This window comes from Cydia pomonella, chromosome 27, assembly GCF_033807575.1.
Source record: "Cydia pomonella isolate Wapato2018A chromosome 27, ilCydPomo1, whole genome shotgun sequence".
Classification (NCBI taxonomy): domain Eukaryota; kingdom Metazoa; phylum Arthropoda; class Insecta; order Lepidoptera; family Tortricidae; genus Cydia; species Cydia pomonella.
In genome coordinates this window covers 2,078,662-2,105,480 of record NC_084729.1, presented here as the reverse complement: position 1 = coordinate 2,105,480, position 26,819 = coordinate 2,078,662, and the positions used below count along the sequence as shown (strand labels likewise).

At 39.4% G+C, this 26,819-nt stretch overlaps 3 protein-coding genes and 1 long non-coding RNA gene across 6 annotated transcripts in view; 2 read left to right on the top strand and 2 right to left on the bottom strand.

Moving 5' to 3' along the window:
* LOC133532729 (uncharacterized) overlaps window positions 1-26,819 on the top strand; it is a 227,304-nt gene that overhangs the window by 8,706 nt on the left and 191,779 nt on the right. The window lies entirely within an intron of this gene.
* LOC133532718 (leishmanolysin-like peptidase) overlaps window positions 1-26,819 on the bottom strand; it is a 187,552-nt gene that overhangs the window by 42,169 nt on the left and 118,564 nt on the right. Inside the window, exon 5 of the mRNA XM_061871493.1 lies at window positions 6,163-6,274. Coding sequence (XP_061727477.1) covers window positions 6,163-6,274 — 112 coding nt within the window. The remainder of the gene's footprint in view (window positions 1-6,162; window positions 6,275-26,819) is intronic.
* On the bottom strand, window positions 11,915-12,596 carry LOC133532393 (uncharacterized). Its single transcript, XM_061871011.1, has one exon. It carries the CDS (start codon window positions 12,543-12,545, stop codon window positions 12,012-12,014), a length of 534 nt encoding a protein of 177 aa, XP_061726995.1. The 5' UTR covers window positions 12,546-12,596; the 3' UTR covers window positions 11,915-12,011.
* LOC133532722 (uncharacterized) lies at window positions 13,199-26,783 on the top strand. Of its 3 annotated transcripts, XM_061871498.1 has the most exons (7): window positions 13,225-14,461; window positions 15,938-16,096; window positions 16,218-16,544; window positions 17,389-17,530; window positions 19,460-19,708; window positions 23,700-23,862; window positions 24,863-26,783. In XM_061871498.1, exons 2-7 carry the CDS (start codon window positions 15,944-15,946, stop codon window positions 25,017-25,019), a joined length of 1,191 nt encoding a protein of 396 aa, XP_061727482.1. In that variant the 5' UTR covers window positions 13,225-14,461; window positions 15,938-15,943; the 3' UTR covers window positions 25,020-26,783. The 3 variants fall into 3 exon arrangements, with proteins under 3 accessions (XP_061727485.1, XP_061727482.1, XP_061727484.1); XM_061871501.1 differs by lacking the exons at window positions 23,700-23,862; window positions 24,863-26,783 and having other exon boundaries at window positions 13,199-14,461; window positions 17,379-17,530; window positions 19,460-19,655; XM_061871500.1 differs by lacking the exons at window positions 13,225-14,461; window positions 15,938-16,096 and having other exon boundaries at window positions 16,368-16,544; window positions 17,379-17,530.

Genomic DNA, 26,819 nt, shown 5'->3' with positions numbered 1-26,819 from the left:
CAACGATTTTCATCTAATATTATAACCAGAGTAAACGTAGGAGTTGAAAATATAGTTCCGGTTACTCTGGTTATAATATTAGGTAGATATCGACTACGAATATAATAAGCGTTTTGGTACCAAAACTGATGTATAGAGTGAGCACTCTATGTACTATTATATAGTATATTTCTCTATGCTAGAATGGATGTCAATACAAATAATTCAATCAAAGAACAGTTACGAAAACTTGTCCTTTCAAGGAGCTCCACCCCACATCCCATAATCAGGCTTTGGAAAGTAATCAAATATATAATTGTAAACGAAAATTTGAGCACTTGTGAATGGTTAAATATGATAAATTACCAATTTCAAATTTTGTTTTTAAAGGGATATTGATATTATAACACTTTTTACTATCAAGTTCTATTTTATTCTTAAGAAGTTATTTATTAACTTCAAATTATAGATTTAGGAATACGTATTACGCAAAAAATTAGAAAAATATGTAATTTAATTAACTTTAATATCCCTATACCAAACCGGATCCGGTCCGGCCGGATCCGGCCGGATTATGGCAAAAATTTGGCCGGATCCGGCCGGATTGAAAATCAATCCGGTTTGCAATCCCTACCTGCAAGGGCATAGCAATTTAAGCCTTAAATTTGGATAACTTAAATCTACTTAGCTTAAACTAGGTACATTTTAATCATTTATTATAATGGATGATTTGTATTTTCCTAATCATATTCTTCACTAAAAAATTCATCTAAGCTGTAGAAACATTTACTTGCCACAAATATTTTTATTTTATCATTAAACAACTTAGGTTTATTTAGGTCTTTCGGGGAATTCGGAAGGTGATTATAAATTTTTATGGTCATGTAATGAGGGCCGGACGTAACAAGCTTTAATGTGGAAAGTGGCAATCTTAGTTTATTTAAGTTTCGATTGTTTCTCCTATTATTAATTAAAGGCGTATATAAATCGATGTATTTCCTGACAAACTTGCTCGACTCGAATATGTCGTATCGTATCGTATCGTTTCAATACACGCGCCATTATTTGTAAGGGATCCAATCAATAATCCCAGCTTACTCAAAATTCACATAAAAACAAAACCCTCCTTAATGACGAAACCGGACAAGTTAATGCTCGTCGAATGATCAAAGACTTTCGCGAATCCCTTTTTAGGGTTCCGTACCCAAATGGCAAAAAACGGAACCCTTATAGATTCGTCATGTCCGTCCGTCTGTCCGATTATGTCACAGCCACTTTTTTCCGAAACTATAAGAGCTATACTGTTCAAACTTGGTAAGTGGATGTATTCTTTGAACCGCATTAAGATTTTCACACAAAAATAGAAAAAAAAACATAAATTTTAGGGGTTCCCTATACTTAGAACTGAAACTCAAAAAATCTTTTTTCATCAAACCCATACGTGTGGGGTATCTACGGATAGGTCTTCAAAAATGGTATTGAGGTTTCTAATATCATTTTTTTCTAAACTGAATAGTTTGCGCGAGAGACACTTCCAAAGTGGTTAAATGTGTGTCCAAAGTGGTAAAATGTTGAACGAGATCTAGTAAGTAGATTTTTTTAATACGTCATAAATGGTACGGAACCGTCCATGCGCGAGTCCGACTTGCACTTGGCCGCTTTTTGATCTTGGAATGTTTCAAGCCGATCGAAGGACCAAGATTACTCGACCTTTGTTATATGAAACATTTGTTTATTTAGGCATTAAAATACCTAAAAGTAAACTACAATATGGGTAAAACAGACAGCCCCATGTGCAGAGCGTGCATGGAAGAAGAGGAAACAACTAAACATATTGACGACCGGTTTAGCCTAGTGGGTAGTGACCCTGCCTACGAAGCTGATGGTCCCGGGTTCAAATCCTGGTATGGGCATGTATTCGTGTGATTAGCATGGATATTTGTTCCTGAGTCATGGGTGTTTTCTATGTATTTAAGTATTTATATATTATATATATCGTTGTCTAAGTACCCTCAACACAAGCCTTATTGAGCTTACTGTGGGACTTAGTCAATTTGTGTTATAATGTCCTATAATATTTATTTATTTATTTATATTCTCCTAGACTGCAAACAGGTAGAAGTATACAGGAACAAATACCTAGGGACTCCGTGCACGCTAAAAGAGGCAGTTAGCAACATGAAAGCCTTGCTAGGCTTCGTGGAGGAGGCTCGATTTTCACGTAAAACAGGCACAATGGTTGTCGATATGCGGAAAATGCCTAGAAGCACTAACTAACCTAAAGGTTAACTAAGTATTTGATAAATGCAATCAGAAACTGCAAATTACTACCAGCATTGAAGAAAAACTATTTTGTCAGAACAAATTTATTGTTTTATTATTGCGTAGGTATATACAAGGTGCCCGTGAGCATTGCGAGAGATTTTAACGGTGCATTCCTGATGGCAACAGAAGCAAAAATGTTATATGACTTTTTATGAAATTGGACAAAAAAATTTTTTTTAATGTTTTCTTTTTCCCTTTTTTTGAACACTCCTGTACATAAAACGTAATTTTTATTTATGAACACATAACCTAAAATTAACTAAAAAGTTTCTTTTTATTTGGGGGTAGCCTCTCGAATACATTTTTTTAATTTTTTGATGTCAAATAGGTATGTCCAGACTAGACCTCAAAGTGGCAATACCGCAGTCAAAAATGTGTTTTGTACCGACTTATGGCGAAATAATGATTTCGAAAAACATTTAATTTTCTCTGAAACTAGGCCTAATCCAGAAAATTTTATATGACATTTTAGTTTCTAAATATAACCAGGAATGCTTAGTTAAAATGTCTCGCAATGCTCACGGGCACCTTGTATAGAAGCCGAGAAACGAAGGGTTGCAGACCGAGAAGATATAGACGGCCAAGATCTCGGATAGGGATACGCGGCCGGCAACCCCGATTCTCGCCGAGATTTGTATAGTGCTTTTCTCAAACTTGCAATGAAAAAAAAAAAACAAATTTCGAATCTACTACTATTTGATGGTTGAATGCCATGACGTTTTGTCACAATTTGACGTTTAATAACAAAAGAAGGTTGCTTTACAGGCCTAGGTGTGTAAGACTGTATGAAATTCCTTTACATATCATCTTCACTCATCGCCCCGGTTACGTATTAGGAAACATTTCATTGCAAGTTTGAGAAAACAATTTTTACAGATAAGAAATGTGTAACATTTGTAACAAAACAGTTTATCTTTATGCTGGCCGTAATGTGTGTTTTTTGAACGCATCATAAAGGGTTCATGTAGCGATGTGCAAGTTGCAGAAAATACCCAAAATATCTGGAAACTTTCATGAGAAAACTCACATGCAAGTTTCCACTTAGAAAGTTTATGATGTGTGTAATTAAAATCTAAATAGCCTATATTTTTCAGGTTTTCTTCTCTGTCTCACTCATGTCACCAAAACCTACATCCTGCTATCAGCAAACATAGAAGATGTAAAGAAGATAGCAAGAAAATTCCTCTCAGAAGATATCGTCCAGCAAATAACAGACTTAGTTAAAAAAGTAAATGACGATATCCAACACAATTTATCCGCAGAAAATAATATTAATGAAGAATCAATAAACAATATATCAAATGATGAACTTGAAGATAATGTTCTTAGGAATAGACTAAGGCCTAGAAAAGAAAAAACTAAAGAAACTACCAGAAAAGATAGAAAAAATAGATATGATATGAGTGACGCTTTAAATTGGGATCATCATAAACATTATTATGATAAAATAGATGTAACTACTAAAAATATTTTGAAAACTAAAAGAGAAAGAATAAAGGATACTACAACACATTATAGGCACACTAAAGATGGTGAATTTAAAAAGGATAGTATGGTATTAGCGACCAGTGGTCATGTTCAATTGCCTAAAACTATATATGTGAGCCAGTCTTTTGAAAAATGGTGGGATAAAAAACACAAAAAAATAAAATAATGATGAATTTTTTGCATCCATCCGTGCGACATCTTTATTGACATCAATCATACTATCATAGATGGTTGGATCCTATATATGTGCTATACGCGTATGCGCAATGCGACAAAATTAAAAATACATTTTATAGTAACATTCCTGACAATATACCAAAAACGACCTACGTAATTTGGGCGGGTTATTTGTTGCCCACCATAAATAAACCATACTAAAATTTACGGTGAGGAATAAAAAAAGTTAGACCGTGACAAAGGAATACGCTTTCTCTGCTACTCCTACTGAAAGATACATAAGACTATCCCGTTCCGTCATTTCCCCACACCGCTCATGCCTGATCCATTTATACAATTCAATTCAATCAATTCTTTATTTCATTATGAAATGAAATGAAATGAAAGCATTTATTTCGGACAAAAACATCCATATTATGTTAGTAATGACTTACGGCTAAGTGTGTTAGTAGAAAGTATAATTGCAATTTGGAATGGCAATACAGTATTGTGTTTGAGTATTTTTACATGCTAACTTACATTAATTAGGTAGTCACACAGTACAGTACGATATATTAGGAACATACACAAAAATAAAAAATAATACAAGCATCACTAAAATGTTAAGAGGCTAGACTATACATAGTAATATATACTCGTAGTATACTAGATTCATGATAACTTTAAATACTCAAACATGTAAAGACGACAGGTCTGGCCTAGTGAGTAGTGACCCAGCCTATGAAGCCGATGGTCTCGGGTTCGGGTTCGGGGATGGACGCGATCCCAGATGAGCTGGGAAGAGGGTTGGCCAAAGAAGAGAGGGTTCGAATCCCGGTATGGGCATTTGTTTGTGTGATGAGCATGTTTCTGAGTCATGGATGTTTTCTACGAGTATGTATGTAAGGGTATTTGTTGCTCTGCAAATGTGAAAAAAAGGAATCGTCCTCGGTTCAAGGCACGTGCCTTTCTTGCATGCTACGTACGTCGCACAAAACGAATTATTTCAATAATCGAGTTAAGGTTAAGGCTATAAGGTGTCACGTTCAGTAGACATCAGACGAAGGCCAATGATAGGACCTTGACCCTTTAACGGACCTGATTACAAGAAAAACCTCATTGTAACCTTATACGGCTAAAAATTCTGGATAAGATAAAACACAAAATATGACTTTCCATATATTATAATTGGTGGTTTCACGTTTAAATAGGTCAAAAAACTAAGTATGAGTTAAAGTTATGCGACTATCCCTTATTGGGTCTTTTATATTTTTTAAGATATATAATTCATGTGTATTGAACTGCCAAAATTGCAACTGTATATGTTTTACCAAACCTACTCGTTGGGTGGCAGTAAAAAATAAGCGTGTTACTGAAAAGTACCCTAAGTTTGAAGGGTATTAGCTGAAATACAGATTTGGGCACTTTCTCGAAAGTAACGCACAAGTAACTCACGTTTAAATGATTCTCCGACACTCTGACCTCCCCACACATTGTCTCGGCACTGCAGGAGTCTACGCAGTGCGACCGGCCCGTACGAACACTTGCCGAGTTGGCCACTTTCCGAAAAGCAACGCAAAAGTAGCTCACGTTTAAATGATTCTCCGGCACTCTGATCTCCCCACACATTGCCGAGTTGGCCACTTTCCGAAAAGCAACGCAAAAGTAGCTCACGTTTAAATTATTCTCCGGCACTCTGATCTCCCCACACATTGTCTCGGCACTGCAGGAGTCTACGCAGTGCGACCGGCCCGTACGAACACTTGCCGAGTTGGCCACTTTCCGAAAAGCAACGCAAAAGTAGCTCACGTTTAAATGATTCTCCGGCACTCTGATCTCCCCACACATTGTCTCGGCACTGCAGGAGTCTACGCAGTGCGACCGGCCCGTACGAACACTTGCCGAGTTGGCCACTTTCCGAAAAGCAACGCAAAAGTAGCTCACGTTTAAATGATTCTCCGGCACTCTGATCTCCCCACACATTGTCTCGGCACTGCAGGAGTCTCCTCAGTGCGACCGGCCCGTACGAACACTTGCCGAGTTGGCCACTTTCCGAAAAGCAACGCAAAAGTAGCTCACGTTTAAATGATTCTCCGGCACTCTGATCTCCCCAGACATTGTCTCGGCACTGCAGGAGTCTACGCAGTGCGACCGGCTCGTACGAACACTTGCCGAGTTGGCCACTTTCTCAAAAGTAACGCAAATGTAACTCACGTTTAAATGGTGCTCCGGCACCCTGACCTCCCCACACATAGTCTCAGCGCTGCAGGAGTCGATGCAGTGCGAGCGCCCTCCCCGCACGAACACTTGCCGAGTTGGACACTTTCTGGAAAGATACGAGCGTGTTAGATGTATTTGTAGTTGTACACTACAAGTTCGGAAAAGGTATGCTATTTGGAGAGCAACAAATACCCTCTTAAAGATATTAACTCTAATATTGACAATTTAGTTTTGTCGCGTTTTTTACCCTTGCAGTTAATTCTGCTGCGTTCGAAACGCGATATGCTTCCTGCTTCCTCTTGTGCCCAAACTGTAGGCACTTGTAGCAGTGGAGTAAATGTACAAGCTCCTCCACATGAACACTACGTCTGAAAATATCGATACGAAAAATGTGCTAAAAATATGTTTACACTACCTTAATATATGGGCAAAAAAGTCGTGTATACATATTTTTGCCACTTTTTCGTATCGATATTTTCAGACGTGACCGTACCCTCTGATGATCAACATTTAATTTTCCAAGTGTGAGGAGTGCTTTGAAGGTGGTCGGTGTTGAAGTGGAACTTTACGTGTGTTTTTTTTTCTAAGAATAGAATACTGTCTTCTAAAGCTGCGCTGAACGAGGGTAGTTAAATGAAGACAATCTAATACCGTTGTCTGTCCTTCACATAAATACACATGATCCCCTATGATAAACATGATAATAGTTAATAGTATAACAAATTATTATAAAATTGGTAACAAACCGTAGGAGTAATTAACGAAAATTAATATGGAAAAGTACATCCCCGGCAAGCGCAGCCGAATTTCATATTTCCATACAAACGGAGTTCCGTTCTCATTTTAAAACTACGTGTTGGATTGTAATGGACGACCGGTTTGGCCTAGTGGGTAGTGACCCTGCCTACGAAGTAGTACGAAGCTGATGGTCCCGGGTTCAAATCCTGGTAAGTGCATTTATTCGTGTGATGAGCATGGATATTTGTTCCTGAGACATGGGTGTTTTCTATGTATTTAAGTATTTATAAATATTTATATATTATATATATCGTTGTCTAAGTACCCTCAACACAATTCTTATTGAGCTTACTGTGGGACTTAGTCAATTTGTGTAATAATGTCCTATAATATTTATTTATTTATTTAATGGAACTTTGCACATATAATGACATGAGGTATATAATACAATACAAATACTCTTTATTGCACACTTCAATACAGAAACAGTACAAATAATACAACACATAAACAAGAGATAAACAACAGGCGGTCTTATCGCTCTTTTTTTTTTTTTTTTTTTTTTTTTTTTTTTTTTTTTTTTTTTTTTTTTTTCTTTACTTCACTGTATTTTTTTAACTATGATATCTGAAGCTACATAAACTAATTACACGACAATTTTTTTGGAGAAATCGCGAAACGTCTGGTTGACGTAACTGGTGACCGAAGAGCTGGCGGCTTCCTCGCACAACGTATCGGTATTGCGATACAACGAGGAAATGCCGCTAGCATCCTTGGTACAATGCCTCAAGGGCCTATTTTAGATATAAGCTAGTTATAGTAATTATCTGTGTATATCCATTATGTATATTGTTATTGTCAGTAAATATTTAAGAACAGAAAAAAAAATACACGACTAGATATATCTTAACCTATTGTAAGTACAAAGTTTCAGAGCAATCTAGCTTATAGTCGTTTTAGAATGAGAGCGTAACTACGTTGTATGGAGAACCGAGCTTGCTGCGGACCCTTAAGTTAAACATTATCATGCAATTAACAAATTTAACTATAAATTTATAATCTTATCTAAATAATTTAATCTAAATATTTGAACGATTGTCGCTATCTACAAATGCTACAAAATCAGATGGTAAAATTCAATGCAAACGACAGACAAATGATAAAGATGGAAATGAGGTAAATAAGAATTTGAGTTTTTTTTTAATCAGCGAACCAAACAGCGAATATCACACATAAAGGGTAAGTCAGTAAAGGTATTACAATAACCAAGTCAGTTTCCACTTATAGATAATAATAATTCAGTTGCTCAGAAAAGGGGGCGTCCATAAATTACGTGAGATGATTAAAGGGGGGAGGGGGTCGAGTCAAATCTCATCTAATCTCACGTTGGGGAGAGGGGGGTCTCGACAAATATCACGCAATTTATTCTCTGATTGAAACAAAAAAAAAATTATACTATTTTGGTCCATTTAATCCAAATTGTATGTACATGCTTAAACTAGTCGTAAATAAAAGCACGAACCAAATTGTTTTTTTCTTTTTACAATAAACAATCCAACGCGTTTACGTAATAAACCCACATTCTGAAAAATCTCACGTGAGATTGGGGGACGGGGGAGGGGGTTGAATAAAATCTCACGACATCTCACCAAGGGGGGAGGGAGGGTCAGAAAATTGAAAAAAAACACCTCACGTAATTTATGGACGCCCCCAAAGACATAGCACTTAGAAATGTAGTATGTATGTATATTATTTGACGACCGGTTTGGCCTAGTGGGTAGTGACCCTGCCTACGAAGCTGATGGTCCCGGGTTCAAATCCTGGTAAGGGCATTTATTCGTGTGATGAGCATGGACATTTGTTCCTGAGTCATGGGTGTTTTCTATGTATTTAAGTATTTATAAATATTTATATATTATATATATCGTTGTCTAAGTACCCTCAACACAAGCCTTATTGAGCTTACTGTGGGACTTGTCAATTTGTGTAATAATGTCCTATAATATTTATTTATTTATTTATATGCTCCCCCCCTGACCGTTTTCGGCCACGGCGACTGCTTCAACTCCTTTTTTGGCGTTCATGCGCTCTCGTGTGGCTGACGTAGCCGATCTTGTTGGCAAAGACCCGTGCGCACAACGGGGACGAGAGGACACCATCAATATAATTATAGCTGATCACCGCTGGTGTTCGGGCTTTCAGCTCATCCCTCTTGTCGTCCAGTTCTGTTCGACGACGGGATTCAAAAATATCCGTTTGTTTCCTAATCAAAGATCTCCACCCAGGGCGGTTGGCGGTCTGCTTTTCCCACTGTAGGGGCTCAATGTCGCAGTTCTTCATATAGAATATAATAGAATACAATTTGTTTTATTCATAAACACACAAACAGTAATAGATATACATAAAAGAGAACATAGTGAGAGTAAAGTGTCACGAAATGGCCTCATCTCAGCATGTTGCTGGCGACTTACAGCGCTGATCTTCCGATGAAACCATCGAGTGCGAAATAATCACGGAAGGTAATAGAAAAAAGGAAAGAAACATGACGAACATACTTAACACTAAGTACACACACACACACACATATGGCGTTTAAGCACGTCCTTGTACCTGAGGAGTTGTCCGCCTTGCTTTCGCTTGCCTTCCTCCAACTATGGTATGGTATGTATGTAGTATACTAGGCATGTAAAGGGCATTTGCCCATACGTAATTTTATAAATGGTTGAAAAAAGTATTCAGTAGGTAAAGTCGAGATCAGATATATCGGAGCGGGCAAACTGTGCACAAATACCTAAACAAATCCAGAACAATTTTACAGAAATCGCGAAGCGTCTGGTTGACGTAACGGGTGACTGAAGAGCTGGCGGCTTCCTCGCACAACGTATCAGCATTGCGATACAACGAGGAATTGCCGCGAGCATCCTTGGTACAATACCTTAAGAGCCTGTTTTAATCCTCTGTATATATTCATTATGTCCAGTGATCGGAACTATGGGAGTAAAACTTTAACAAAACTTGTTAAGTGGACATAAAATAGTGCATACAGCCCTAAAAATATTCATGTCCATAGGGATAGGAATAGTATAATAGTACTTACAGCCATAAAAATATTTACATTCATAGATATTCGAATATTTTTAAGGCTATAACTGCTATAAGCACTCTTTTTACGTCCGCTTGATAAGTTTTGTTAAAGTTTTACTCCCATAGTTCCGATCACTGATTATGTCATAAATAATTAAAAAAAAAAACAAATCCATAGAGGATCAAAATGTTAAAGTTCCTGTTCAGATAATTTTGAACACTTCACTCATCGCACCGGATATGTAGTATTTCCGGACCTATACTCTGTATCTTTAGGTATTTAAATAAAAGTAAACAAACAATTTCTACATTTATAAAATTTTTTGGTTATCAGATAACCGTTATCCAATCAAATACAAAACCGCCTGGATCTGTCACTGCACGACCTGACTTTAACTTACATTATTTCAATTATTTGATCATGTATTGTTTTTATCTACCCTGGCTTAGGGAGTCATTTGAGGGTAGATATTGTTTACTTTTATTTAAATACCTGTAGATACATAATATAATTTGAATTAAGTTTGAGAAAACATATTTTACTCTTAATAAATCTAGCCACCTAGGTACTAATAGAAGTAGTGTTTTTTCAATCAGAGCTTACTTCAAGTTTAAGGTCATGAAAATAATTTGACCGCATATTGCAACCTACGTACCTAACTAGTATTACATTTAAAAGCGGCCAAGTGCGAGTCGGACTCGCCCATGAAGGGTTCCGTACCATTTATGACGTATTAAAAAAACTACTAACTAGATCTCGTTCAAACCAATTTTCGGTGGAAGTTTGCATGGCAATGTATATCATATATTTTTTTTAGATTTTTTATTCTGTTATTTTAGAAGTTACGGGGGGGGGGGGACACATTTTACCACTTTGGAAGTGTCTCTCGCGCAAACTATTCAGTTTAGAAAAAAAAGATATTAGAAACCTCAATATCATTTTTAAAGACCTGTCCATAGATACCCCACACGTATGGGTTTGATGAAAAAAGATTTTTTGAGTTTCAGTTCTAAGTATGGGGAACCCCCAAAATTTATTGTTTTTTTTTCTATTTTTGTGTAAAAACCTAATGCGGTTCATAGAATACATCTACTTACCAAGTTTGAACAGTATAGCTCTTATAGTTTCGGAAAAAAGTGGCGGTGACATAATCGGACAGACAGACGGACATGACGAATTGAAATTGCCATTTGGCTACGGAACCCTAAAAAATGCCTAAAAGCATCATAACTGCGCCAGTTGCCATCTATTTCTAGCGAGTTCAGAGGGGGCGTAAAGCAAGAAATTAGTAAGTAACCACGCCCGAATTTAAAGACTTAGGGCCAAGGCTATGTTACCTCCCTAACCCACTACGGCTATATATGATGAACCCTCGTGGACGTCAGCTGCTGCTCCGTTGGTGGGTTAAGGGATGGCAGCCACCGAAACACGTAAATAAAATTGTCATCGCCTCCCGTTGGATACTTTGTTAGATAATAGTTCAGATGCTATATTTAATTTAAAAAATCGGCAGCCGGTTGTATCGCGGTGGTAAGAACGTCAGCTGGTCGCATGAACATGTAAAAAATAAGCGTTTTACCTTTTTGTGATAGTAAAACAAAATCATGAAACTTTGCATGTAACATTTCCATGAGGCGTTTCAAATAAACGGATTGCGCAAATTACGTATACTTTGCGGACAAAAAGTGGTAAGACGCGTAGTTTTTACATATTCATGTTAATTAAATTGTTGTTGACGTAACTGGTGACCGAAGAGCTGGCGGCTTCCTCGCACAACGTATCAGTATTGCGATACAACGAGGAAACGCCGCCAGCATCCTTGGTACAATGCCTCAAGGGCCTATTTTAGATATAAGTTAGTTATAGTAATCATCTGTATATATCCATTATGTATATTGTTATTGTCAATAAATGATGACTAAATTAAATTAAATAAACATTTATTTCAGAATTAAATTTCCATATTATATTATATTATATTAGTAACTTATTACCTAATATACTAAACCTATATTAATAACTATTTTATTTTATAATGTAGAAGACTAGCTTGATTATTATGGGCATGTAGGCTACTCCAGTACTGCCAGAAAGCGCCATCTACCCTGTCCGCGACTGTGGCAAGGAGACTGTTGGCGCTGCCGCGCACGCGCCGCACCAGCGACGCCACCCGCTTGCGCATGATGGCGTGGAAGCCGTCGGTGCGCGCCTCCGCAAACATACCGCTAGCGCTGCAATAACGCGGCAGCCCCAACAGCATCCTAAAAGCATTATTATATTGCACGCGCAGGGCGCTGTAAGTTTTTTGAGTAAAGTTGATCCATAGGCTGCAGGTGTAAAATGACTGACAGTACGCCTTAAAAAGGGTGATTTTAACGTTGCTAGTACACCTTGCGAACCTACGAATCAACATATTACTTCTTACTGCCAGCGCCCTACGCTCCCTTTCTACATCTACATCATCTTTTAGCGATGCGGTTACCCAGTGTCCCAAGTACTTAAATTCTCTTACTACTTTAAGAGGAGTGCCATTCAGTCTCACTGGAGGTAACATTTGGTCGTCTAATTTTACAGTTCTTCCCCTGAAGACCAGCAACTCACTTTTAGAGACATTGTACTAGAGACCATGGGCTTCCGCATACCGCTCACAAACACTTACCAGCGTCCTCAGGGCGTCGATCGACGGGCTCAGCGACAGGCTCAATAGCTGACGGTCTTTCCACCGCGATACAACCGGATGACAGTGTTTTTTTAAATTTAAAACAGCATCCTATCCAACTATCACCTGACAAAGTATCAGCCGTGAGGCGATGACTGACGATATATGCTCCTGGCCCGCAGTCTAGTCCTTCCGCACTTCGCGACGACATGCGGCGGCAATGTGATAACCGCCATACTGTTGTTGTTTAGGTGCAGAGATAGCTTGGACAGATTTTATGTTATAGCTCAGCAGACGAGCCGCCTAATGGGATATGGTCATCGACGCCCATGGACATAAGCAACATCATAGGTGCCACTTAAGAGGAAAGGCGACGGCCGTTTCTCCATACAAACGTAGTCCCCATTTTCCTCTGACATTGTGGAAAATATATTTACATAATTTTATGTATATTAACTCTAGCAATGCCCCTACGTTAGACCTTTTTGAAATTTTTGATTTTTGTAAAAATTAGGAGCGTAAAACAGATTTCATAACAAAATTTAACTCTTATAATAAAGTATCGAAGGCTGGACCATAAACCGAACCATAGAGGCAAAAATAAACGCTTCTAAAATGTGGCTCTACCGAAAAATGCTAAAAATATCATGAAGAGATCGAATAACCAATGTAGATGTTTTGCAAAAGAATGAAGAAAAAATTGGAACTTTTGGAAACAGTAAAGAAAAGAAAAATCTCATATTTTGGACATATATATCGTAACGATAAACATGAAATTCTAAGGAAAATAATAGAAGACAAAATAGAGGGCAAAAGAAGTAGAGGAAGAAGGAAGCTAGCCTGGATGGATAACATTAAAAGCTGGACTCGTATTAATGAGGCTGCCAACCTGAGGGCCTACCGCAAACCACGTTCGACGTGTTGCCTCCCTGTCACACTTACGTACGAATTTACTAGTGCGACAGAGAGGCAACACGTCGAACGTGGTTTGCGGTAGGCCCTCAGGTTGGCAGCCTCATTAATACGAGTCCAGCTTTTAATGTTAAGTTTGAGCAGAATGGCACAGGATAGATAGAAAAGTTCCGAGAGATGGTCGCCGACGTCAGATGATGACATGGCACAGAAAGAAGAAGAATGTCAAAATATTTTCAATAATATTAATATCCAGAGTGGAAAATGAGGACTACGTTTGTATGAAAGGTGATTTCGCACGGGTCCTCCACTCTCGATACAACGCGACTTCGCGATTATCGCAAGTTCGCGCGATCAAACATATTGAACTCGAATAGGTGTCCTAATTGACAATCGCGCGACCAATTAGGACACCTATTCGAGCTCAATATGTTTGATCGCGTAAGGCGTAAAATTCGCGCGAACTTGCGATAATCGCGTAGTCGATTTTATTAGGACGACCCCTATAGGGACCGTGCGCGTTGGAGGGTCTGCCATCTTGTGGTCTGAATCGGAACCATAAACGGGCACATTTACACGTCAAGTGTTTTCTTGTGCATAGTAGGTTCTGCCATCTTGTGGGCTACATCGGAACAATAAACATCACATTTACGCTTCGCGCCATAAATCTGACAGCTCCTGTGCTGCCTCCTACAGTTCATGCACGCTCCCTATATACCCACCCACATATGTTTTCCACAAACGTATGATAATAGATACGAACAGATATCACTGATATCTTATCACGGTATTATCGTGGTGATAATGATAAGTTATTCAGTCCTCATGGCGAGGCAGTGAGAGTGTGTTTTATATGTGTTGAAAAGGAATATCTCATGTAGTATTTGTATAACTTTGAGGTAGGTACATAATTTACTATTTCATCGCACTTTCTCGTAAAAGGTGGTATTACACGCAGGGATCGGAACCGGTTTTTTTGGAAAAACTTTGAAATAAACATATATTTCGGTTTATTTTATACTCTAAATATAAGACTCGGTTGTGTTTTTAGATAACGACTTCGTATTATTAGATTGCCCAATTAGAAAGGAAATAATTAACAAAGAACGAAAAAATACCGTTTTCGTTCCCATACAAAAAATACCGGTTTCCGATCCCTGATTACACGTATGCGATGCGGTCCATAGGTAAATGCTAAATGTATATAACGTATTTTTTCTCAAACTTGCAATGAAATGTTGATATGACACTTAAAATTAGGTCCGGAAATACCTACTACGTATCCGGTACGACAATTGACGATGATATGTAAAGGAATTTCATACAGCCTTACACACGTAGGCCTGTAAAGCAACCTTCTTTTGTTTTTAAACGTCAAATTGTGGCACAACGTCTTGGCGTTCAACCAACAAATAGTACAAGATCCGTAATTTGTTTTTAGCGAACTACGAATAAAACAAATTCACTACTATTTTTTTATCTCATTGCAAGTTTGAGAAAAGCAGTATCCAAATTTCGGCGAGAAACGGTGTAGCCGGCCGCGTATACCTATCTATATCTACTTGGCCTGCAACCCTTCGTTTCCCGGCCTTTATGTAATGTACAAAGAGAATTAGGAACTCAATTTTTAACTCCTACGCTTACTCTGGTTATAATATTAGCTCAAAAACTTTGAGCATTAGACTTTTTGTTTGCCGCGACATCTATTGTCGAGTAGCAGTACTGAGAGTTCCGCTACTTGACGCTAGATGTAGACTACGAAAACAATAGTATTTTTGGTAACAAAACCGTTGTATGGAGTGAGCACTCTTGATCTTCTTAATTATCTTTGGTAATGTATTACCTATTTCATCACAGTTGCTAGGCGATATGGTCTTAAATCCTAAATTTAGTAATGTAGGTACGTACGAAATTAGGCAAAAGTTGTATTTATGTATTTCTCCTTTTTTCTTCACAAGTGTGATGAAAAACAGTGTTTGGAACGGGCTGTACAGGAATTAAGAAGTCGTGTTAATAAATTCAATTCACACTCCTTCGTAATTTTTTGTTTACCGCCCTTAGTACACAATATAGTACATTCTACAGCTTCACTGCATATCGATCTGTAGACCATTCCAGACTTGTCTAACTATACCAAAACAAACCTTATCTTCAAGTTTATTGAATGCAAATTCCAACGACAGATAACACATATCAATACGAGTTGTTACGAGTATACATGTCCCTAGCTATTGGACAAAGCCGAAATGTGATATTATATTTATTAATACCAATTTTTTTAAATATTACGAATCCATATTCAAAACCGGGATCCCGGGATTGATGAATAGAGTTTCGGTAATAATACCGATATTCCAAAAGCTTTCCTTTTCTAGTGTATCATGGCGACCCGGCCGTACCAAGGCTACCCGTACACCAACCCGCACGTCATCGACGCGCCGTCGATCGACGCGGCCACCGCCAGCCGATGGAACAACTTGCCCCGTCGTCCCCTCCAGCCCCCTCAACCTAGGGACGAGGTCAATCGGGTTTCTGTAAGTATTATAGTGTTTGTAATCTTTCGATTTTTTTTTGGTAATATTTAGGAAAGTTGGTTATTTTATTTTTACACTTTTTTATTACAAAACCGTCATGAATGTTTCGTTTCATTTACAGAAACCGATATCCAATAAAAAACATCCGGACGCAGAACTAGATCCGGTGATCTACATAGACGTTCCGGACGAAGTCGGAAGCGATGTCGCCGGTCCGGCTTCTAGTCGGAACCGAAAGTCCGAGTCGGACTCTGAGCCGGATCCGGTGATTTACATAGACGTACCGGACGAAGCCGGAAGCGATGTCGCCGGTCCGGCTTCCAGTCGGAACCGAAAGTCCGAGTCGGACTCGGAGCCGGATCCGGTGATTTACATAGAGGTGCCGGACGGCGAGGGCAGCGATGTCGCCGGACCGGCACGGACGGAGCCGGAGCCGGAATATGTGCAGGTAAGTTGGAATTATCGTGCTCATATATAAATTTTACTTATATTAGGTACAGGAGGGTTATATTTACATTATATATATATATATATATATATATATATATATATATATATAGTGGTGTTTACTATAACTAGCTTAAATCTAAAATATGTCCTTGAGGCCTTGTACCGATGATGCTGGCGGCATTTCCTCGTTGTATCGCAATGCTGATACGTTGTGCGAGAAAGCCAGCTTTTCGGTCACCAGTTACGTCAACCAGACGCTTCGTGGTTTCTGCAAAAAACTTGTGGTCTCTATCGATAGTTCCGTCAAGTCTATTGGTTGGGCTGAATTTAAAAGATAATAGAAAGTAATATGTTTTTACCGTATTTTTATTACTTAAATAATACATTTCTATAAAGATGAATGTGCTAAGCTTCCAAAAAATGTCAACAAACATTGAGCTTGTATTTTATAATGCTTGTATTTAATAACACTAGACCCTACTCATAGTGTTGTGTCCCTGCCGGTGAGTAAGGTTGCCAGAGCTCAACGAGGGGGGGAATGCTAGGGCCGGCAACGCGCATGTGACTCCTCTGGAGTTGCAGGCGTACATAGGCTACGAAGACTGCTTACCTGCTCAGGCGGGCCGTATGCTTGTTTGCCTCCGACGTAGTATAAAAAAATATATGCAATAGGCCCCTGATTTGATCTAACTGATTTGACTATCTAATAATATACATGCAACCCAACACCTTCAAAAGAAATAACCATTCACGTAAGAAATAAGAAAGTTGCACAATTTTTTACTCGTAAAACGTGCGTTACTCGTTTTAATTAAATATTTAACAAAAGCAGTTACACGCAGGAGACGATATTCTACGACCCGTTCGAGAACCGCCGGATCGACCGGCAGAAGCTGTCCGACACGGACACGGCCTCCGGCGCCGGATCGTCGCGGCCGACGCCGCCCAACTCTTTGGATCTCCGCGGGCCATCCGGGTCATCAGGTAACTCATACATGTAGATCAATAAGGGAAACCCCACACTAGCGTCTCCCGAGCGTCGGCGTCTAGTCAACTGTACAAGTATATAGTATAGTTTATGCTGGACGCAACGTTATCGCAACTCCGCAGCGACACTGTTTTCCATAGCGCTGACTATACCCTGTATATTTAGATATTTAAATAAATGTACACAAAATCTACACTCAAATGGCTCCTTAAGCTTAATAATGTAGGTTAAAGTCAGCTCGTTCAGTGACAGATCCAGGCGTTTTTGTATTTGGTTGATTTGGTTAACCAATAAATGTTATAACTACCCGAAAATGTCCAAAATGTTTGTTAACTTTTATTTAAATACCTAAAGATACAGAGTATAGACGCCGACGTATAAAAGACGCTAGTGTGGGCTCTGGGATAATTAATAGAATCAGGCGTTACCTACTTTGCGGAAATCCATACTAATTAAAACAAAAAATATTACTTTGCTAATTCGCAAAGTCTCTCTACGGGGCATCCTCAGGAGATGTTGATGCGGTCGGACGTCCGAAAACTGAAAAGTCGTCGGTTTCAGTTGTCAGACGTCACACCTACAACATCTCCGACATCTCCTGAGGATGCCTAGTAGAGAGGCGAAACATGTGTCGAGTTTTGTACTTTTGGTGGTGGGTTGTTATATTTATTTGCGTATCTACTTTGGCGGTGGGAGGGTGGGAACATTAATTGCATGTAAAAATACGTTTGGAAGTATAACGGGTTAGGACTGATTGACTAGCACGTTATATTTTCACGGATTAGCTAAGTGTTAAGTTGTTTTAGAACGCAGCCATAGTTTTTTTTATCCGCCAACGCTGGCGCCTTTTTGATTGTCATCTGTCAAATGCTGTGAAATATACCGTTAGTGAAGAAGTACAAGTTTTCTTTCTCTAAATCTCTTATTAAAGCCACGAAATCCTTCACTAAGTAATATTTTTTGGTTTAATTCTCTCTTAGAACTCCGCGGACCGTCAAGGTCATCAGATGATGCAGTCATCACATTAAATGTGGATATGCAGGCCACTCCGGTGTGCGAGCGACATCGTTATACTTGCATAGCGCTGTCTCGCTTATACATCCAAGCAGCCTGCAAATTCGCATCAGTGTGATAACCGCGTACATTTGATCGGTTTTTAATTATTATCTTTTTTTAAATACCTTAAATCTAAAAAAGCCCCTTGAGGCGTTGTACCATGGATGCCCGCGGCATTTCCTCGTTGTATCGCAATGCTGATACGTTGTGCGAGGAAGCCGTCAGCTCTTCGGTCACCAGTTACGTCAAACAGACGCTTCGCGATTTCTGCAAAAAACTTGTGCGCGCTGGGATCCCATGGACCTAGAGTTTCAACGCCTCATGTTACAAAATGGTACTCTCTATCAAGGCTCTCTTATATTTATTACGTTTCAAAATGTGACGCTTTCCGCCGCTGTGCCCGCTTTTACATTTGTCCGTCGGAGATGGGACGGTGCCAGTGTGTCTACGCAGGTCCGCATAGCATCCAATACTAACATTCGTCCCAAGCTCCAAGGAACTAAGAACAACCCATCCAGCCTCTTGCCATCATCCTTGATAATGCCAGTCGGCTCAAGAAGAGCAGGCACATTGATGGTGGCAAGAGACCGACGGATTATCTCATTAAGCGACGACATTGAATACAGACCTGCCCTTTTTTGACAAGATATATAATCCATGGTGTCCCAGTCGTTCCACGTCCGTGCCACAAGAGCATATGTGTGGCGTATATGGCGAAACGCAGAGTCGCAAACCAGTCGCCACGCCAGTCTAAGGGAGGTCGGATCCAAGAAAGATTAATTCTTATAAGACTTAAATGCGAAAAAAATATTGTAATCATATTTAAAAAGAAGTATACTTTCAGATTTATTGCCATCTGATTCTTACAGGCTACGGCGGCTCTACCTTCAACTCCACCCCAGAATTTATGTCAAAAGAGGCCTCAATCTACGGCCGCGATGACTTCTCACTGTCACCCCTACCAGTAGGGCAGTACCCTGATCTGCCCCCGGCGTACAGCGAGATCGACACGCCTCACACGCCACAGACGTCACAGACGTCACAGACGCCACAGACGCCGCCCGAAGGAACGCCAAGCACGCTACCGGACCAGCCGAGAACTGTTGTCATTACACAAGGTAATTTTATAAGGATATTTTATTCCAAGAGTCGAGTCGTATTGTATTTAAAAAGATTCGACTCAAGTCTTTTAAATGCAGTCTCCTACGTCTACTTATGTAGTCTCTTTAGGATACAGACAACGGCAACGTACAGTTGAAGATATAATCTTTTCATTTGGAACATTATACTCTTCAAATTTTGTAGACCTCCGCTAAAAATAATTAAGTGATATTCAAGTCTAAGGGGGAGTCCTGCACAGATATTGAAGTAAGAACGTGTAGGTATCCCCTACGGGTCATACTTTAATTTAGCTTGGTTCAACCCTACGACTTTTAGGTATGAAAACAAAGTTGCGGGCGAATTATAGTCAGTTCATAACTTCACCGACTCTAATAAACATAAATCAGTCAGGAGGCTAAATCAAACTTTTATTTAGATTTCTAAATGATCTAATTTTTTATCATTTGCCCGTATGTCTCACTCGCGCCATGTATGGACAAGCAAGCCTTGGGAACCGGTAAAATTTCCAAACCGTTATCATGTACTTGGCGAATAACCGGTTATTATAAGAACAGTTCTTGTCAAGTTAACCGGTTTAGAGCAATAAAATCGGTTTTCTTCCTATATTGGTGTCTATGTTTACGTGGGACGCCACCAGGCTGGCAGGCCGTTTCGTCGGTCGTCGAATAAACCGGTTTTTTTTAGGTTGCAATAATGTTCTTAATAAGTACGCGTTCTTATAAAAGCTCCGAGGAAAACCAAAATAAACCGGTATTTTATAAACCGGTTTCGAACCGTGCGGACAAGTCTCTTCTTCCTCGCGTTGTCCCGGCATTTGCCACGGCTCATGAGAGCCTGGGGTCCGCTTGACAACTAATCCCAAGATTTGGCGTAGGCACTAGTTTTTACGAAAGCGACTGCCATCAGACCTTCCAACCCAGAGGATAAACTAGGCCTTGTTGGGATTAGTCCGGTTTCCTCACGATGTTTTCCTTCACCGAAAAACGACTGGTAAATATCAAATGATATTTCGTACATAAGTTCCGAAAAACTCATTGGTACGAGCCGGGGTTTGAACCCGCGACCTCCGGATTGCAAGTCGCACGCTCTTACCACTAGGCCACCAGCGCTTACCACTAGGCCACCGTGCGGACAAGTATGAGCTAAATAGACGCGCGATTGATAACAAAATGTCGTTCTTTATGCTACATTTACAAGTTTGACAAGTCTCGACAAGCATCCACAATCACAAGTATGTGAACGGGGGTTTAGCTTAGCCTACGTGAACTTGCAAGAGTCGCCGATCCGGGCCAGTTTCGGTTTTTGAATCCAGATCAAAGGAAGCTTTGTCTGCCTGTCCCAATCAGGTCCGAATACAAGCTATACATGGCATCAAGCGTTTGTACAGGCTTGGAACTCGTAGACGCTTGCAAGTCTCGGCAAGCGTGTAAATGTAGTGTAGCTGTAGGTATCATTTTCCAGTCAAAATTTACGTTAGAATATGCCTTCAGGTTAAGCCTCCATAACTTAATATAAACTACTTCAAACCCGCTGCCTCGGAACTTGGTAAAGTTCGCTAGCATTTTCAAGACATATTATCCAAGCTGTGTTGACTTTGAAGTTTTCCAATACAGTTTAAACTATCTGCCGATATTACAAACAGACGAATACCATAATAAAAAAAAAACATACGAAATTTGAGCGACAATGCCTTAGTAGAAACCGTTTACTTTCATACCCTTAAAAAATACTTTGTACGAAAGTACAATTTACGACATATTACTTAGAATAATCTATATTTATAGAGATTGTTAGATAAGGTAATTAAAAGTTTTATCTTATACCTTTAAACGAGCAATTCTTGTATATATATATATATATATGTATATATATTTCTGTGATCTCGGAAACGGCTCTAACGATTTCGCAGAAATTTGGTATATAGGGGTTTTTGGGGGTATACAATCGATCTAGATTAGTCTTATGTTTGGGAAAACGCGTGTTTTCGAGTTTTCATGCGTTTTTCTTTCGACGCAGAATATGGTCGCTAATTTCGTATTGCTGGCCACTGTCCGTCTGGTCCAGCGGGTTAAGACGCGGACTTCTAAACGAGTGTTACGGGTTCGAATCTCGCCCGGTGACTAACTTTTGTTTTTTTTTATATGTTCAAGTTTATATATAATTTTTTAATTTTTATTGTTTTAGACAAGTTTAATGTAGTAAAAAAATGAAGATAAGATTATCACCTATACACCACCATATTACAATAAATAGTTATAACCGAGCAATGCTCGGTCGCCCAGGTACTTTCTATATTTAATTAAGTAGTATGGGAAAACTATCACCGGGGCAATACAAACACTTGTATGGAATCGTCATACTGTTTGTCTTGCCGCGAGCAAAATAAACTATTTACCTTCACCCCCACAAATCTAAAATGGCGCTTAGTATTTCGTTTGTCTTTCTGTCCATAATTATACTCACCTTATTGCGCCATTCTGATCTCTGAACCGCAAGCTCCTCCCAACGCTCTGATATGAGCTTTGAGATGACGCTTCAAAACGTCTTTATATCGCAGAAATTGTCCCCCGTGGCTACGTTCCCCATCCTTGAGCTTCGAATAGAAAACGACCAAGGGCAGCTTTATTGTGCACAGTGCGACCGGACATTCGGTTTTGCGAGCCATATACGTGATCATCAGAGGAAATTGTAAAGGACGCCTTTGTCGGACACGACATGGACGACTTTACATATGAAATATAATTATACTAATTTAACGTGTTTACACAACGGAGCAACAGAGCTCAACGAGAGTGTGGAGTGTTTATAGAGTTGGCAACGCACATGCTCTGGAGTTGCAGGCGTCCATAGGTTACGGAGACTGCTTACCATCAAGCGGGCCGTATGCCTGTTTGCCACCGACGTAGTATAAAAATAAAATCGGCCAAGTGCGAGTCGGACTCGCACAGGAAGGGTTCCGTACCATTATCTATAGAAACGGTCACCCAACCAAGTACTGACCCCGCCCGACGTTGTTTAACTTCGGTGATTGGATGAGAACCTCGAGAAATATTTATTTTATTCTGTTTTTAGTATTTGTTGTTATAGCGGCAACAGAAATACATGATCTGTAGAAATTTCAACTGGCTAACTATCACAGTTCATGAGATACAGCCTGGTGACAGACGGACGGACGGACGGACAGCGGAGTCATAGTAATAGGGTCCCGTTGGACCCTTTGGGTACGGAGCCCTTATAACGTTAAAACATCAGTGTACAAATATGTATCTTTTCTCATACCTAAAAACATTTAGAATAGAATAGAAAAACGTTTATTGCAAAACCATCTACAAACAGCACCACATTAGAAAACAAAAAAAAATAAAGAGAGAAGATCTAGTACACTAAACAGTTATAACTACTTGTAACTTATACTAACATGCAATAGTTACAGTGATGATGCTGTAATAGAGGCTACAATTGGACACCACTCAGCATATGCTCTAACATATATATGCTACAGCGCTGGTCTTCCGTGGAGCCCAGGGCAAGAAGATAGCTCGGAACAGTAAAGGCAGTGTCAGACAGTGATTTAGCAAGTATTAATATTTAACACAAGTTAGAAACTAATGCACGGAAAAAATTCAAAGCGGAAGTGAGTGGGTTGGGAATATCTAAAAATATATAAAAATATAAACAGGTAAAGTCAGACATGTATTTAGTTTAATATATAGTAAAGCATATATACATAAAAAGGCAACTCGTTAAAAATAGATAAATAATTCAATTTATAACATACAATAATCATAATCTAACTAAGGTGCATGGATCGCGAAGACACGGCAGTTGGAAGCTGAAAAGATATTGTTTAAATTTAAGTTTAAAAGTGAGTAATGTAAAATTTCGTTGTTGAGTACCCACAACACAACCCTTCTTGAGCTTACCGTGGGACTTAGTCAATTTGTGTAAGAATGTTCCTTTCATATTCATATATTTTCTGTATTTCAGGCTTAAACTATAATCGTCCGCCTGTCGAGTCATCCATCGGCCTCCCGAGTCCGGACCGAAAAGTGGTGTATTGTCAACACTGTTTCCAACGAGTCCACACGCTGGTCATACGGGAGCTTGGACCAATCTCGCACTGGATTGCATTCTTTCTGTTCCTATTTGTGTAAGTACCTCTTGTTAACTTGTGAAGTTAACAGCGCCATCTATCCGACCCATTTCATACTTTATCGAACCCTAGATGGCTTAACGATAAGGCTCGGAAACCGGTTAAATTTCTATACCGTTATCATGTACTTATCGCAAAACTTTTTAATTTCAGTTTCGCTCCAACCGTCATTTTTAAACCGGTTTTTATGAGAACAGTTCTTGCCAAATTAAATAGTTTAGAACAAAAACCGGTTTCTTCCTATGTCGGTGTCTATGTTTTTTGGCACACAACCAGGCCGGCCGGCCGTTTCGTATCTCGTAGATTAAACCGGTTTTTAAAGGTTCTTCTTCTTCTTCTTCTCTGTCAGGGGCTATGTAAGGCTCTACAGCCTAAATATCACTGCGACCATTCCTGATCTATTGTGATCGCCACCTACTCTAGATCCAAACCTGCAACTTCAAACAGCTGCAGGATCTTCTTGATCTCGAGAGACCCTAACTCCTCCGGACGCAATGTGTGTCCGCCCAGGATTGACTCACGAGTGCGCATTAGGCAAGGGCATTCTGCGAGGATGTGCAAAGGCGTCTCCTCTGCCTCCATACAGAGTCAGCACCGCCCCATGTCACGTTTCCCCATAGTGAGCATGTGCTTATTTAGGCCGCAGTTCCCAGTAAGCACCCTTACCAAGTTGCGTAGTTGGTTCCTAGACTTTTTTTTTTAATTTATTTGAATCAAAAGAAGATTACAAAAAGCCTTAAACTACTAATCTGCCAAACTGCAGTACAGTTTGTTGGCAGAAAAAAAAAAAAAATCTACCCTCCATCAACTAGTATTGTAAATATTAATAACTATGGCCGCTTTTGCATACGTATGTATATTGAAACCTTGGTATGTTAAAACTTAAACTTCACAGTGGTTATCACATACTGTTATTGATCACAGACTGACTGACTGTTGTTGTTGGTTTTAAAAGGTTACAATAAAGTTCTTAAAACGTTAGCGTTTTTTTTTCCAGGATGCCCTGTGTCGTGTTCGTGTATTGCACCAACTGGTTCACGTACAAGAACCACTACTGCCCCAACTGCAACAGGAAGATCGGCTACGAGATGCCTGCCATGTGCATCGGCATGACATACATACGACCGGACACGGAACGTCAAGAACGCCTCTAAAGTAAGGATGCTAAGCCCGAAGGAGTTCGTACAGTCACGGACATTAATTGCTGAGTCATTTATTTATTTAAAATTAAAACAACATTACGCTAATCCGGAGTATCGAAATAACAGTATATAGGAACTTTTTTTAATACTACGTCGGAGACAAACAAGCACACGGCCCGCCTGATGGTAAGCAGTCTCCGTAGCCTATGTACGCCTGCAACTCCAGAGTTGTAACATGCGCCCGACCCTAACTCTCCGCCGTCGTTGAGCTCTGAGCTCTGGTAACTTTACTCACCGGCAGGAACATAACACTATGAGTAGGGTCTAGTGTTATTTGGCAGCGGTTTTCGGTGAGGTGGAGGTACTTCCCCAGTTAGGCTCTGCTCCAGATTTGGAATGACATCCTCTGTGCTGTGCCCTACCATACATAGCGAGATGGCATTCACAATGCCCATACCTCGTTTGGGTAGTTTAAGGACGTACCCGGGTTCAAAAACCTACTTTTACGATGAAATTATGATCGATATTCGTATTGGCAAAGCGGCGACCATGTTCGGGAGGCCACGTTCAAGGGTGTGGGGTGACAAATGTGTCGGCGGTCAATGCCACTGTGCGAGCGGGACAGCAATATGTATTATTACGAGCGAGCGATAGAGATAGGAAGAGGCGCGTTAATGTACGAAATTCTTGGTGCTTAGAGTTCTTAATTTAATAGTAATAGACATATGTTTAAGCTCGCCTTTGTATTAATATTAATTGTTATTGTCTTCTGGTTTCATTGATTGTATATATAAAAAAAAGTGAGTATTCATAACTTTTACTATGTATTTCATTTGTCAAGCTATGTGTAAAAATATGCAATTGTAAGGCCGGTTGTAGATGTCCGGTGTTTTCGCCGGAAACCGGACCGTGTTACGCGACTACGTCCGGTTTTGTACATGGCTACCGACAGCTACACCCAAGAAAACCAGACATCGTCGCCTAACCCGGACAATTGTCCGGCGAAAACACCGGACATCTACAACCGGCCTAAAGCACTTCCTAAATGAAATTGTATATATACTCGTAATTAATTAAGTTTAACTGAATAAACAGCTAATGAAATAAATGGGCTTTATACATTAAACATTTTTTGTAAAACTCTGAAATAAACATATATTTCGGTTTATTTTATACTCCAAATATAGGACTCGGTTGTGTTTTTAGATAACGACTTCGTATTATTAGATTGCCCAATTAGAAATGAAAATAATTAACAAAGAACGAAAAAATACCGTTTTCGTTCCCATACAAAAAATACCGGTTTCCGATCCCTGACGTGCAGTACATTATTATGAATTACATTACCCTTAATATAAACGCATACCTAATATAAGACTTAGGAACTTAGTAATTACCAATGACTCTGAAACTTGTTTTACTGTATATATGGTGCTACTTTACCGCACTGCGACTGCTACTTTACCGCACTAGTGCGGTAATTACCACTTTATGTGCCTACATATATCGAAAATTTAAAGGGCCATGTACTTACTGTAAAACGATACACGTGCGAATAGGCAATTCGCAACTCGTGTCGTTTTAAAACACTCCCTTCAGTTGGGTTTTAATTTATCCCCACTCGTTGCGAATTTCCTTTTTTTCGCACTTGTATCGTAATGTACTATTACAGTAGGTACTACTTTACCGCACTAGTGAGGTAATTACTACTTTGCGTGCCTACATATGTCGAAAATTTAAACGGCCATGTACTATAAAACGTTGTATGAACATTTCGGCCGCCGTGTTTTAATTTATCGCCACTCGTTGCCA